Genomic DNA, 15571 nt, shown 5'->3' with positions numbered 1-15571 from the left:
GTGCGATAAGGTGTTAAGACAATACAGTGTAATAGGCAAGTTGTCATTTTTATACCAGCAACTTCAAATGTATTTTGCGCAACTTTAGGACATTGAAACTAATCTTAATAATTTCATTCAAGAGGTTGACGGTACAGTGTAAAGTTAAGGTAGATGTTGTACAATGGAGGAAATACCTTCTTCTTGAAGAGAAGCCTCTTTATAGAAACCCTCAGAAGCCAAGAGCATCTGTCCCCACCTTGCAGCCCAACACTGTATTTCCAGCTTCCACACACTCCTTCATACACGGTGCTGGAACAAAGAACAAAGTCATTACAACAATAAAGGGAGCACACACTGTTCGGAGCTCATGGTCGTGGTCATTACCGTTCTGAGCACGGAGCCATGACACAGCCTTCATAGCCAGCAGCTCCCACTCTTCCTTAGCGTCCGCTTTGAAACCATGAAGCCAGATCAGAGCCAGAACGGTGGCCCACACATCCTGGTTGACCTAATTCACCGCATTAAACAGTGATAGAACCAGAAACAACAAACATGAAGTATACAGCAGGATTATGAACTGTTGAATCATGGCTTTTAACCAACCATGAGTCCTGCCCTCATATAACATTATACCTGTGCAGGCTTTGGCTTCTCCACCTCCTCGCTGGTTTTTCCCAGTGCAGCAGCCAGAGCTGAATCCAGCAGCCAGCAGCCAGACGCCTTCTGGAGGGAGACCAGCTGCAGAAAAGGGCCTGTGGGTGAGTTCTGAGGCGACCAGTCATCTGAGGGGAACAAGCACATGGTCAATAAGCTGTGTACTAGTACACTACAGTATGTGTTTAGAGCGTCCACTTTGAATCTGATGTGTGCATCTAGTATAGAGATCATCTCCAACTCCATCATTCTGTGCTTTACTGTAAGTACACTACCTTCATTTGAGCTCCCCTTTTCCCTTGAAGGCAAAGCTGTTGAAATGTAAGACAAATAAAATAAGTGTAAAACAATAATAATTATTTAACATATTGAAGCAATTAAAATATAAAAGTACACATTTAACAAAAAATCAATAGAGACTGTTGACTCTGCCAAAGAATACACTTGTTCTGCTGTAAGTAGATGAAAGCATGTTAACAGTTTAGATTCACGTTTAATAATTGTAATAAAGACACAAACACATAAACATGTTTTAATGCAGCTCAACGTCGTAGCACTGGGTGGACAGGAGGTTGCCAGTATTGAAGGCATAGAGCCTTGGCACTTTTAAGGACCAATAAAATGTAGTTAGATAAACAACTTATTAGTTCTTAACTCATCGAAGCAGTTAAAATATAAACGTGCACATTTAACAAAGACTCATGCAGAGACTGGTGACTCTTGTACAGTACCTGCTTCAAATAGGTTCCTTCTGCCCATGTCAGGGTCATAGCATAATACTTAAAGACAAATAAAATTTAGTTAGAAAAACTAATAATTATTACGTAACATATAAATACAATTAAAATATAAGAGTGCACATTTAACAACAGCTCATTAGAGACTGTTGACTCTGCCAAAGAATAAACTTGTTCTGCTGCTGCTGCTATAAGTGGATTAAAGCATGATAACTATTCACACAAGTAACAGTTTAGATTCAGCGTTACATAATGTAATGAAGACCCAAACACATAAACATGTTCTAATGGAGCTCAACTTCTCACCACTGGGTAGATTACAGTACCTGCTCCCTCCATGTCCATGACCAAAGAATCGTACACTTAAATACAAATAAAATGTTGTTAGAAAAGCTAATTTTTATTACTTAACATATAAAAGCAATGAAAATATAAAAGTGCACATTTTACAACAACAATCAGTAGAGACTGTTAACGCTGCCAAAGAATGAACTTGAATAAGAACAAACTTGCTCTGCTGCTATAAGTTGAATAAAGCATGATAACTACACATAAAAGTATATAACAGTCTAGATTCAGCATTATTTAATGCAGTGAAGTGAAGTACAAACGCATTCTAATCCAGCTCAACTTCTCACCACTGGGTAGAGTACATCACTGTACCTTGGTAAAATTCGTCCCTCCTTGAAGGCGGATCACAGAACCTTACTACAATTTAAAACAGATGATAAAATATAGTTAGAAAAACAAATTGTATTAACATAATGAAGCAGTTAAATGGTAAAAGTGCACTTTGAACAAAGAATCATTAGAGACTTGTTCTGCTATTTGTTCACTTCTGAGAAGTGACTTATTTAGCAGCCTTTTAATCTCATCCATCATCACTAACTGTTGTCATGGATTCTAACACTGAGCATGCTCAGTGAGGCCTGTAGTGTTTGCATCATTACTGTAGCAGCACCAGGCTGTACATTACATCTACTGTATGGGTGTGACATTCTGCCTCCGCACCGCTAGAGGCGCTCCTGGGGTTTTGATGTGGGTCTGTGGTTGAAGTTAATTTCCTGTGTAATTAGTTGACCCACCTGTTTTGGTTTGTATATAAGGGATGTCTTTTGTTTCACACATTGCTGGTGTGTACGCTCGGTGTAGCTGGATGCTACCCCATTGTTACGTTGAGGAGAGTTGTGATGCAAAGGAGTTTTGGTTTTGCTTATGTCCTGTCTCACCACGTAAGTTTGTGAGTGTCTTATGTTTCATGTTTAGGTTTTGCCCGTGTTACGGAGCGTGTTTTGTTTATGCCTGTTAGACAGTAGTGATGGGTAGATGAGGCGTCATGAAACGTTTCGACACATTGCAAAACTGTATTGATACTGTATTGATACTGTGTCACTGAATACTGACACCTGCTGGACATTTAAACTCCCTACAGGCAACCCAGTTGACGGACTCATCTAACACTGATTTGATGACTTAATATATACAATAATATAATTTAAGCCATTGTATGTTATATAGTATTATTTCATATCTTCATTTACATTTAAAATTTATATTTTTAGATACAGTCAATAAAGTGGACATGTATCATAACGTAAAAATCTAAGTGAACATGTTGTGAATGAAGATGCCTTTTTTTGTTTTTGTTTTTAAACAAATTTGGTCTCTCTGCCCACTGCAATGAGGAGATCTTGCCAAAGGTTATCTAGAAACAACACACTGCCATTTTAGTAGACCATTTCCAAACAACAAGAAACAAATAATGCTAAATAACATGCCTGAAGTGGGTACAGACAGCTGCTGTTCTGACTGCAGTCTACTGACGGCCTCATTGCACTTGGAGGAACTGCGGAACCAGTGTGATTTAAATCTGGGGTCTAGAAGTGTTGCTGGGGTCAACACACTGAGGTGGTTTGGTTTAAATAGGAAAGTTCTGTCGAATAAATACGAAATTTAACCTGCATAAAATAATATGATTAGTAAAGAGTCACTTTGGAATTTAATCTGAATTCAGAAAGATCAAGTAAAAACCTTTTAAAATAAATTAATTATTTTATTAATACATTTTCACTTTATTATTAAATTAAATAAAAAGACACCTTATTTTCCAATATGAGATGAATTATAAATGAATTTGACGATGAACGGCAAACGCTCAGGGATTCCATTCGGCAGATGCATCCCGACACATGCGCTTCCTTATAAACACAGTCTGGCGCGTCAGACAGGGACTGATACAGGAACTGTATCGGTCACGTGCTTTCCCGACGCGATACGCGCACCGACACAGTGTTTCGCTCTAAGAGCTCGACGCAGGCGCCGACGCATCGGTGTTTGCCGGACCCATCACTATTAGACAGTGCTGTACTTAGTTCTTAGTTGTCCTGTAGGTTCTGCCCGTAGTGTACGGAGCGTTTTAGTTTAGATAGGTTGTTAATCGTTTTCCTGCATTGCAGTGATTTTTAGTTCTTCCTTTGTGTTGAACTGAGTCCTGCGGTGCAGTGAGTTTTTGTTGTATTTAAATAAATCGTTAATGTTAATTGTACCTTCTGTGTTGGGTCGTGCATTTGGGGTCTTCCCTCTCCTGTGTTCCCTGCGACCTGGTCTGCCGGTTGCGGCCAGGTGTCTGTGTGAGGGATTACACAGAGGAGCTGTGTGCTGGAAGCACGTCGGCTGTGGTGCCTGAAGCCTCCGCTCAGTGTGAGCGCGTTCTCCTCCCGGCTCCGTGAGAGCCGTAGGTCTCCCCGCTTGGAGCGGGTGCTGTCACCGTCTCTCTCCACCGCATCTCCTCTCCTGTCCCAGGGTTCCGTCAAAGCCCCACCGGTTCAGAACCGACGGGAGGAGTTTAGTAGGTTCCCTGTCAAACCCCGCCGGTTCGGAACCGACGGGGCGAGTTCGTAACAATGGGAGCAGTGACAGGTACTAGTGTTGCTCAGGTGTTTCTTTTTCCTCCATGGTTTCATTCTTTGTTGGCAAAATGTACATTAAAACGTAAAGTAGACGCTATGTTGTTGTTCATCTCATGCACTAAGACCTTTGATCAGATCATAGCACCTGATTGTACTGAATTATATACAAACAAACATGAAAGGTAAACTTTTTACTTACTCTGGCCGACGAAAGCACGTGAACCTTAAAATAAGGTAAATATATTAACTTTCAGTAATGCCAAACAAGAAAAACACAGGCTGTGCAGACCCCTTAAACCAGAGGTCTCAATACCTCTGGTTTAATACAATATGTTGCGGCCCCCTACTTAACATCAAAATTAAATGTTAGTTTTTCTCACACACCTTTTTGCCAAGACATTGGTTCTTGATGTCACTAATGAGCTATCATAACATGCTCTTGAAAGCTTCAGGTCGTGTTTGTTGTGTTATAAATGTATTTTCTCTATAATTTCAAAATTCTCAACATTTGCTTGAGTGCAAAGAGTAGCTGAATTTGCAATTTTCTGATATGGGGAGAAACCTGCGGTGCGTCAGGGACGAGCCTCAGCATGAAAATCACAAGCCGCGCTGCTGTAAACAAGCTGAGGGGTTTATGCAGAATAGCAGGGGGTTGAGAGAGACGACCATAAACTTTGACAGGTCAAAGTACAGGTCCTCACTTACTAATAAGCATCTTCAAGCCATACTGAGGGTCTGAATTTCTTGCTCCCTGAAGCCAAATGTGGCTCAGCTGTGTAAAAGGAAGACTGAGACAATTGGTTTGGATCATCACTTGAAAGCTTTTTAGTGGAATACTTTATGCAGCCCAGGCTCACTCAGACTATACTTCCAGCAACCTTTGGGTCATTTGAGTTTGAGACCCCTACCTTAAATAGTCTGCACAGTCCTCATTGTGTCAATGTTAGTCATAGAAAAACACTCACCAGGTACTGGAATATCTCTGTTCTGCCTCGTTCTCTGAGGTCTCTGAGTCGCAGGCAGGGATGGCAGAATACAAAACGATATTTATTATTACTACACAAAACAGAGGGTCACTACAGAGTAGGGAAAAGGTTTGCCAACTAAACTGAGGAGCACTGCGAAGCAGGACCAAACAAACTAAACAGAAGAATAATGCTAAACAGAAGTAACTACAAAATCAGGACACAATAGGTCACTGCACTGAGTAGGTAAAATATAACCAGGAGGAACAAGGCTTTCACAAACTACAGAGTCAGGCTCTACACCTCTCTACAAACGTAGCCAAATTAGGAGTAGCAGGGCTGTTCACAATCCAAATCAAACAAAACCAACCATCATACATGAAGTCGGATGCAAACAGAGAGTCCACCATGACACACTCTGCAGAGTGACACAGGCTCTGCAGAGGCCTGTCCTGCTTCTACCACAGCAGAGGGCTGGTGGGCATCTTTGTAATAAATCAGCAGCTCCACATCTCTGTCAAACTTGTGTCCTGCAGCCAACTTCACCTACAGATTAACACACTCATGAGCATAAATAGAGTTTTACCACACACTGGAGCTATGAGCAGTCGACCTACTGTGGCCTGGGTTTGCTCTGCATTGAGGAACTGGAGAGGATCCAGGGAGGAGCTGGACTCTACTTTAGAGATCGGAGTGGAAAATCTGTGTAGTGCTTCTGTTGAGCATAAACGCAAGATGAAAGGAAATTTTGTAATTATTCTACTAACGTAGAAATACAGACAATACTTAGCTATGGTATGAACATATACAGTACATATGCATAAATAAATTCAAATAATTTTTTCACACTTTCACTTTTTATTATTTTCCCCTCTCAAAAACATCAGTTTAAACAGAGCAACATCAAAGACGCAAATCATTTTGTAAAATGACTAATCCTCAACCAGTGAACCACAGCACATATACTGTTTATTAAGGCACAAACTATGACAGAGGTAGCAAGAAGGCAAAAAGTAGCATGTTTATGGATGGAGTAAATCTGAGCATGTGCACCAGTGAATTCTCCTTCAGAGCCCCAGTAAAGCTTCCTGCACGCTGCAGCCCAGCAGCATGTTTGCAGCTTCCAAACACTCCTTTACACATGGTGCTGTAAAAAAAACAAGACAAGCCTTCATCCAAACAGCACATACTGTTAATCATGAATCAACACTTAATAATATGGTTAATACCATTTTGAGCACGGAGCCAGGACACAGATTTCATGACCAGCAGCTCCCACTCTTCCTTAATATCCATCTTAAAGCCGTGAAGCCAGATCAGAGCCAGAACGGTGGCCCACACGTCCTGGCTGACCTAATTCACCAGTCCAAACACAAGAAAGGTTAAAGGCAGAGGAACAGGTACAAAGTTGGCAAAAAAGGCTGGATTTTAGAAATGTATGTATTGCTTACTAGCTAAAACATCACAACATACACACACAGCCCTGTTATTATTTCCCTTGACCCACCGGTGCAGGCTTTGGCTTCTCCACCTCCTCGCTGGTCTTTCCCAGCGCAGCAGCCAGAGCTGAATCCAGCAGCCAGCAGCCAGACGCCTTCTGGAGGGAGACCAGCTGCAGAAAAGGGTCTTTGCAAGGCTGCTTGGGCTGGGGAGGTTCAGCAGCTTCATAACATTCTAAAGAAGAGGATAGAATTCATATAGCAAATTAAAAGATGCTGAGCCTTAGTGTGTTGGCCTGGTTTTTTGAATTTTACTGTACATGTCAAGAACATGTTAACGCTTACAATAAATCAAACTATAGAGGGACCCAGTGTAACTCCTAAAACATTAAAATGGTTCACACACCTGTCTCTACAGCACAATAATTGCTGATAAGTGGTGCGCTGTCACCAATCATAGCTGTTTCCAAAAAAAGAAAGACATGGTTAGAAAAACATGTGATTAGGTTGACTGGAGAGTCTAAATTGTCCGTAGGTATAACTGTGAGTGTTTGTCTGTGTATATTAGTGGGTGATGGACTGGCGACCATTGAAACTGTAGCTGTGACCCATTAGTGGTGTCCCGCTGATAGAAGCGACCCCACTCGAGGTGTAATTACCTGCCAACATGAGAAGAAGATTTCACAAAAAGAGATCTGCAATGGTCAAAGCTAATATGACATCATGACGTTGAGTGGATGTAGAAACAGACCAGCATTACTTACATATCATCATAGGCATTGCCATTGAACAAGCCATCGTCATCATCCCTAAGATAAAATAGTAAGATATTAAACAAAGTTCAAAGCTATAAATTTCAAATAACATTCAAATCCTCAAAAACAGTGACAGTTAATTACTGTTGCAATTATATTAGAGAAGTAAATAAATACAGAGTCCAGATTCATTACATTAAGGTGGGAATGAAATTCACTCACCGGGGGTTTCAACATTTCTGCGCACAAGAGGTCCTTGAATTGTCTCATTGTTGCCTTTGTTGGCAGCGACGAAGGCCGTGTAGGCGCTGCTCACTCCGGACTGGACGCTGAGCTCCACCACTCTCTTTTTCACTTCCTCGGGCTTTTCTCCATTTTCTTCCTCCTGCATCTCCAAAGAGCGAATCAGGGAGCGAGCGCCCAACCTGTGGACGGTTAATCTACAGAGGAGAAGGCGTTGTTGTGTCTGAACCTACAGGGATTTATTTTAGTTACAGTATAAAACAATTGTAACTTTGCAAAGTAGCACTAAAAACTTAGATAGGCAGATACAGTTGATTCTGATCTGTGATTCCTCCACGGAGAACCGTGGCTACAACGCCTCCAGAGGCCTTTAGGTCCTGGCCGTGAGCTCCTGTCTGACAGGCCTGAAGCAACCAAGGCATCAGCACAAACACACCCACTTCAGCAGAATGATTCATTCATTGTTCAGATGGTTTTACCCAGTGTCCACTGCTTTAAGGCTGAACTTGACTCGGCTCTGCGAGGGATGACCTGCCAGGCTGTACTTCACCGTCACACACCCCTCTGCTGCTTCTGAGCTCTGAGAGGACAATACAGTGTTTGAATTCTATCACGACATTAGCCTCACATCACAAACTGGTTCTGGACCTACCTGTCCAGTGAGCTGGGCATAAACCAGTGACCTCTGACCATGGAAAATGGCTGTGATTGGTGGGGAGAGGACAGTGGCAGACACGCCTTTTGGCAGATCCCATGTGACTGAGATGTCCACCACAGCTGGTTGCAGAGCAAATCGCAGCGACTGCAACACCTGGTGGGCAAAAACGTGTGGAGCTGTACACAATATGTAAATGGATTACATTTTTCATTCATGCGGCAGGTGTGTCTTACCTTGGTTTGCATCCTGTCGGCCCCAGTGATGAACTGGGCGTGACCTCCTCCTTCCTTGGCCAGTCCGTTGATGAGAGCAGAGCTGGCCCCTTCCCCGATCCCAAAGGAGAAACATCTGTAGGAAAGAGGTTTGGTTTTAAGCAAAGACACTCAGAATGTGAAGCCATGTGTTATATTTTTTTCGGTTCCACCTGTGAGAACTTGCATTCTCCTTCACCAGATGTAGAATTTCCTTGTTGTTCCACACCTCCCCGTCGGTGAAGACGAACAGCTGGAGGACAGATCACACACAATACACTGAGCACAAAGTTTTCATGGTAACGTTGACTGATGATGGTCAACTGCTACAGACACACCCCTTTATTTAAAAGGCTTTGCTTTACAGTGAACATAATCTAGGAGGATTTCAGTGAACCAGTTGGTTTATGGTATGTCGATAATGTCAAACCTCCAACTGCACTGCAGCAACACACCCTTTTCCAGAGAACTATGGCAGACAAGGTTTTGCGTGTGTCCACGCATCTTTACTCAACCAGTAACCACTGGACTGTCTGCTGTCCACCTGCATACAGTGATGACGAGAACTGGAGCTGTAGTGAATATTCAATCCTTACGGCCATGACACAAGTCCATGGTAACTAAACCATCTCAGGTACAAGTGGCACTAAGAACATACAACAGTCTAGATTTGATCACTCTAATATCAGTGAGGACCTGTTTACTGGCACTAGGTGTTTGTTCAACCAGGTTTGTGTTTGTATGTGTGCCAGCAGCCACTACCTGTCTGGGCTGGTTGGGAACACAGGGCTGGTTGTAAATGTGTTTGAGAGGCTGAAGGATCTCGGTTCCACCCAGATCAGCCTGCATCCCTTCAACTTTCTTCAGAGCCTCCTCCATGGTCTTCTCACTGTACTCCACACTCTCACTGCAGCCAGAAATACACAGGTTGGAAGAGTCAGGAGCGTTAACCAACCACCCAAGACTACCTACGGGTCCGACCTGTGCACTGTGATATCAAAGCAAATGCTACATCGTGTAAGTGACTCACGGGAAGATGTGTTCAAAGGTGGAGCCAAAGCCGTAGATGTTGAAATAGCAGCCCATTGGTAAACTCTTCAGCAGCAGCAGCAGCGTGTCCTGGAGGGTTGAGGGTAGAATAGTTAGGACAGGCTACTACCACAGTGTGTGTAGCTGTGAACACTTGCGTACTCTGGCATTTGCAATACGAGTCTGCTCCGGGTTGGTGTTATTGACGGCACAATCCATGCTCCCAGATCGATCCAGCACAAACACAAACTCTCCACACGAAGCGACTGAAGACATCACAGTCTGAGGGAAGTCGGGGTACAGGCTCACCATCACTACTGGATCCCCCATCAGAGAGCCTGAAACATGAGACATGCTAATATGGGATCTGGAATCTTTTTAATGATAAAACCTACAAACGTTTAGGTCAGATTCCTTTGTATTGCTGCACTGACCAGGCTCTGCAGAGGCCTGTCCTGCTTCTACCACAGCAGAGGGCTGGTGGGCATCTTTGTAATAAACCAGCAGCTCCACATCTCTGTCAAACTTGTGTCCTGCAGCCAACTTCACCTACAGATTAACACACTCATGAGCATGAATAGAGTTTTACCACACACTGGAGCTATGAGCAGTCGACCTACTGTGGCCTGGGTTTGCTCTGCGTTGAGGAACTGGAGAGGATCCAGGGAGGAGCTGGACTCTACTTTAGAGATCGGACGAGGAGACGACAGTCGAGCAGAGAAAGACAGAGTGTAGGGAACCTGAGACGCTGGAACTGATGTCACCTCAACACTGGGACCCTCACTTCCTGTAAACCAGGTCAGACGTGTTTGAAATGCTAGTATAATAATAAAACTATCAATGCAGAGAAGAAAAGAGCCTCGACACACTTTATAAAGGTCAACCAGTCCTGTCTGGCTACTTGAGCTACTGGCTGGATATCAGGTACAGTAGGTGTGTCACACTGAAAGGATTTTCAAAGACAGCTTTGAACTAAGATGAGGCCGTTTTCTCACCCCGAGGTTGGTAACGAGGGTTGAGCACAGCAGGCAGACAAAACCTCAGGCCGTCATCAGCCTGCACAGCCAGCTCAGTGACATACTCCAGCCTGATGGAGGCGCTCTCTCCTGGAGGGAGACTCCCCACACTCAGAGAAAAGATGTCTGGACTCTGGTCACACTCCTCCAACAGGAAGGCCTGCTGACCGGAGCTCAGGGCGTCATCATACTCCTCACGAGCCTGGAGAACAGACGACGCATCAGTGACATCCACCACCGTTAATTAGAGGCTTGTCAGGAATCCAACCTTTACTGTCCAGCTCACCTGCTGCTTCTCCTTCACCTCAGCTACAATCTGTGTCTGACCAACGGTAGCACTGAAATGACAGACGGCAGCGTCTCCAGGCAGAGGGAAGACGAACACAGCCTCTATTGGTTTGTCCTCCTTGTTGTCGTAGCTCAGAGTAGAGACCACTGTGGCCACATGGTCCCTCACCTGCAGCTCCACCTCGATGCTCTTCAGAGGAACTGGCACAGAAACAAATATATAACAATCATAATTCCATGTGATAGCCTTTGTGTAAGTTAAGTTTAGCAGCCAAATTAAGATATTTGCACATAGCATTTTTTTTAAAAGAAAACAAACAGATCCTGCACCTGGTTCCCGTTCAGTAGTTATCAGACCACAGTGAGTCATAGTGGAACCTGTGAAAAAACAAGGACCCTTGAGCACTTTTTCATCCCCATCTTCTTAGGTAACCAATTTTTTTCAGAAGGTCTAAATATGTCTTTTTCATGTTACTATGACCAAAACCATGTAATACTGTAAGGTTCATACCACGTGATAGCACTTGTGCTTAGTTAAACTTAGCAGCCAAAACAAACTTATTGGCACATAGCCATTATATTTGAAAGGAATACAAACAGATTTTGAACCTTGTTCCCATTCAGTAGTTATCAGACCACAGCAAGTCATCGTTCGACCTGTAAAAATAAAAACCCTTTATAACTTTCTCATCGCCTTCCTTTTAGGGAACATATATTTGTTTTTTTATGTTACTATGACCAAAACCATGTTATATTGTAAGACACAATTGTCAAATTCGAACAATACTGTCTTGATATTCTGTCTGTTAAGTACAGAAAATGTAACCATTAGTTTGAGTTATACCTAAAAACCTAAAAAAAACAAAACCTGATTTTAACAGTGTGAAATTCCACTTTTAGCTGTTAATAAACCCTGAAACATACATTTTAACTACATAGTTCTTTAATGTGAGACCTATATTGCATGTACACAATAATTTAAACTTACTTTCTGGAGACGGGGAATTCACAAAGACTGAAGATGTTACAGACATTCTCTCAGATGGTAATATGCACTTAAACCAGGACCGGAGCCGCTTCATTCTCTGACTTCCTCTGTTTACACAAGTGCAGACAGTCCTGAATTACTGTCAGGACCTTTAACATTTTACAATGTTTGTACAATGTATAATGTTTATATGGTGAAATTTCCCAGCCAAAATAGTTACAGTAAATAAACACAGGCTGACCTCCTCTGCTAAAACCCAAATGCTTCATTTCTGAAAATTTCCACTTTGTCCTTTTTGTTTTCATCTTTGCAAAAACAACAACTCCTGAAAGCTGAGCTTTTGAAATGTAGGACGTAGACAACACATTTGTAAACTTACTACAAAAAATTTCCATTTTGTTTGTACTTTACTTTTCTCATTTTTGGTAATTTTGCTAAAATTGAAAAAAATACACTTTCCTTTCTAAATCTCCAGTGTTAATGAAAATCTTGGCCATCTTTTCCACATTTGTCTGATGCTTCTTTTACACTGGATTTCTTGTTCGCGTGTTTTTACATATTGTAAAGTAGCAAAAACCTCCCAACTACTTTTCCACTTGAGCATCAGAGCCATGGGTCCGTACTAATTGTACACGTGCCACGCTAACTCCCAAGCAGACTCTTGAGGTTGGTACTGAAATATTTAATGAAAAGGCAGATGTTACACTCCAAGTCAACATAGGCAGTAGCGCAAGGGGTCGACAATAGTAGAGGCTCCCGCCTCTGCGCTCTCAGTGACACCACACCCCTACGCACAGTTAAGCAGGTGCATCTACTAATCAAACAGTAACAATCATGTGATCAAAAGCAACCAGTCATAAAATGCAAATAAAAATAACGTAACTCATGACCATTACACATATTTAACAGAAGAGTTTAAAGTGTCATATTGTACAATATAAGGTAGTATAAGGTTTAAAGGTTTAACGATTGTTACTATAAGTTATCACTTTTAAACCTAACTAATCGCATGTACAGTTCAAAACAGACATTTGCAATAGGCTGCAAGGGAACCATCTGCATGCGGATCTCAATAAATGCGGCAGAAGTTTCTGACTTTCCGTACCAAGATGCTCTGGAAATGTTCTTCCAGAAGCCCAGAAAGATACACTGCAGTGACAAAAGCTGCACACTTAGTAGATACTTGACATATTAAAATAAATCTGACAGTCAGTTTTAAGTTTAGTGTACATTTGTTAAGTTATGGTACAGTGACTGTTCAGATGTTATAATGTATTGTTATACTGTAATTAAAAGAAACGTAAACACTATGATTCACAAGTGTTTGTGTTAGTGTTTTGACGCAACACCCAAACCACCTTCTGATGATGGTGGCGACGGCGAGGCCACTCATATTTGGCTGCACTCGTTGTCCAGCCTCTCTCATAGTCACCATGGACAAGGACATGGTCAACTACAGTGGCTCCAATTACATCCCAGACTGGTTGTCTCCTTGTCTTCCCTTATTCTTCTCCTCCTCAACTTATTTAATTTCTCAGCTGATCCATTGTTCCAAAACTCAAAGAACTGATTTGGCTCTTTTATCTGTCTCATAAAGAATCACGTGTTGAATTTTGACGTGTAGTGCTTTCAAACTAGTAGTTGTTTGCTAATCGAGCTCAAGTTGTGGAGATTTGAGTTAAGAATTTTGAATACTAGTGCTTTCTAAATGAGCACATGGTGTAAGAGCTGAGAAATGTAGGCAGGGAATAGTGTTTATATTTCAGAAATATTGATTTGCTTCTTTAAAAAACATGGACATTTTAGTTTAAAAGCCTGGTTATAGTGTTTTAGCAATCGAGAAAAACTGTAACACTGCTTTCAGACAACGCTTTAACTTATGTCTATAGCTGCACTGGTTCTTGAAATTACTTATTTTGTGTCCTGTCCAGCAGTTTAACAAGCAGCATGTTGTATTAGATGTATTCTAATGCATACAGTAAATACACCTATGCTTATGTATTTACACATACTGTAATCAAAATATACTTAAAATATTACATCACAACCATTATAATCAAACATTACTATTAGTTATAATAGTAAATGACAGCAGTACTGTACCTACTGTACAGCTAAGATTAAGATGACTGTGTATCAGTCCTGGTGTCGTGGGTCCCACTATGTTTTTCACCAAAAAGGGTGAGAAAGTCACTGGTGCATGAATCGTGACACTTATGAAAGCCAGGGCGGCGAGAGAAGCCGGGCCGCTAGCCCCAGTCCAGCAAGTGTTAAGAAGAAACCTAGCAGACAGCGCGCCCACATGCCTTCAGTTTCAGGAGTACAGGTGCCGTGGACCTACTGTCCATGACACCAGACCACTGTTGGGTCAACGCCTGTCCACCGCAAGAGAATCTAAAGCAAACACTCCCTCCAGTGGGCGGTTCAGCCCCAGAGATTGGAGCCTGAGCACCCGCAAACCGTAGGGAGCCCACCAGGGGAAGCCCCCGCACCCAGAGAGGGACCCACCCCATCGGCCTGCTACACGAGACCACCACCCAGGGCAATGCAACCTAGCTTGAATGTAAGTGTTTGACACTAGAGTGCACTGAAAGTGGGGGAGATTTCTTAGGGTTAGCTGTCTCACAGAGTGCCCCCTAGATGTCTATTAAGCAGTTAAAACTTGGAGGGGGTTGTGTTTACAAGGGCCGGTGGGCTCCTCCTCCATACCCCTTTAAGAGACCCCCACACAAGCCCTAGATGTCTATGTGCTAAGGTATGAGGAACTTTGGAAGACTCCCAGAGGTGTCTGGCAACGCATCATACTGATGTTTATATGTTCTTCTGTCCCTCTCCTTTTTCAGACACTGTGAAAACTAAACAAAGATAAAACAAAGTGTCAAACCTTTCTAGCAGATATAAAACATTATCAGAAATAAAACAGTTAACACAGTGTGCACCTCCTGAACCTTGTGCAGAATTGTGCTCTCAGTGTCCGTGCCATCTCTCCTGCATCCATGACTGTCCCATAATCCCACACTAGTGTTCCTAAAGTAACCTCACCGTCAAAATACTTGGAAGGAATTTAAATTAAATTAAACCAAACTCTGTCATAATCACGAATAACCCAAATAATAATATAGCAACAAAAACCAAACCAGATGTTAATGAACCGCGTCTCTGAGACTCTTACGAAATCATTGGACTGTTGGGCTGAAAATCAATATTGTTAAAGCTGTAGATTAGCTAGAAGATTTTTGATCGTAAAGGCTCCGACATCCACTTGTGACCTGTTTCGTTACGTTTTCACTGTTTATCTGACGGGAAATTGTAGATGAAAATGGAAATGACGTCGGAACACAACGTGATCGTTAATATTCAATCAATACAGACTGGAAAAAACTTACGTCTAACGGTGAACCTGCTTCTCTCTCGTGCTGTCCTCTGTACCAAGAAAACTGGGAACGTTTTAAAGATGAGCTACGTCATCCAGACCAGCCACGCCCACAGAGTGCGCTCGATTCCCGGAAGTCATCGGCGTGGGCGACGCTCCACTTACCGGTGTACACAGTATGTGATTACGCTATCGTACAAATAAAAGTTTCTGAAATTCATATTCACTGAATTCGTTGTTACATTTGATGCCCTGCTGTAGTTAGACCTCATATTTATTGCATT

General features: G+C 42.4%; 1 protein-coding gene across 1 annotated transcript; it reads right to left on the bottom strand.

Moving 5' to 3' along the window:
* Positions 1 to 6780: 6780 nt before the first annotated feature.
* Positions 6781 to 15319, bottom strand: LOC114868008 (von Willebrand factor A domain-containing protein 5A-like). The gene is made up of 18 exons (XM_029171259.3): positions 15301 to 15319; positions 11915 to 12021; positions 11536 to 11583; positions 11257 to 11304; positions 10925 to 11127; positions 10618 to 10840; positions 10243 to 10409; positions 10057 to 10171; positions 9785 to 9960; positions 9624 to 9712; positions 9356 to 9500; positions 8767 to 8846; positions 8576 to 8690; positions 8337 to 8495; positions 8164 to 8264; positions 7664 to 7881; positions 7093 to 7495; positions 6781 to 6921 (listed from the first exon to the last, which is right to left on the bottom strand). The coding sequence occupies exons 2-17, from the start codon at positions 12006 to 12008 to the stop codon at positions 7443 to 7445; spliced, it is 2034 nt and encodes a 677-aa protein (XP_029027092.1). The 5' UTR covers positions 12009 to 12021; positions 15301 to 15319; the 3' UTR covers positions 6781 to 6921; positions 7093 to 7442.
* Positions 15320 to 15571: the final 252 nt, after the last annotated feature.

The sequence above is a fragment of the Betta splendens genome, chromosome 13 (genome assembly GCF_900634795.4).
Source record: "Betta splendens chromosome 13, fBetSpl5.4, whole genome shotgun sequence".
Lineage (NCBI taxonomy): Eukaryota > Metazoa > Chordata > Actinopteri > Anabantiformes > Osphronemidae > Betta > Betta splendens.
The sequence above is the reverse complement of the archived record's forward strand: the minus strand, read 5'-3'. Positions and strand labels throughout refer to the sequence as shown.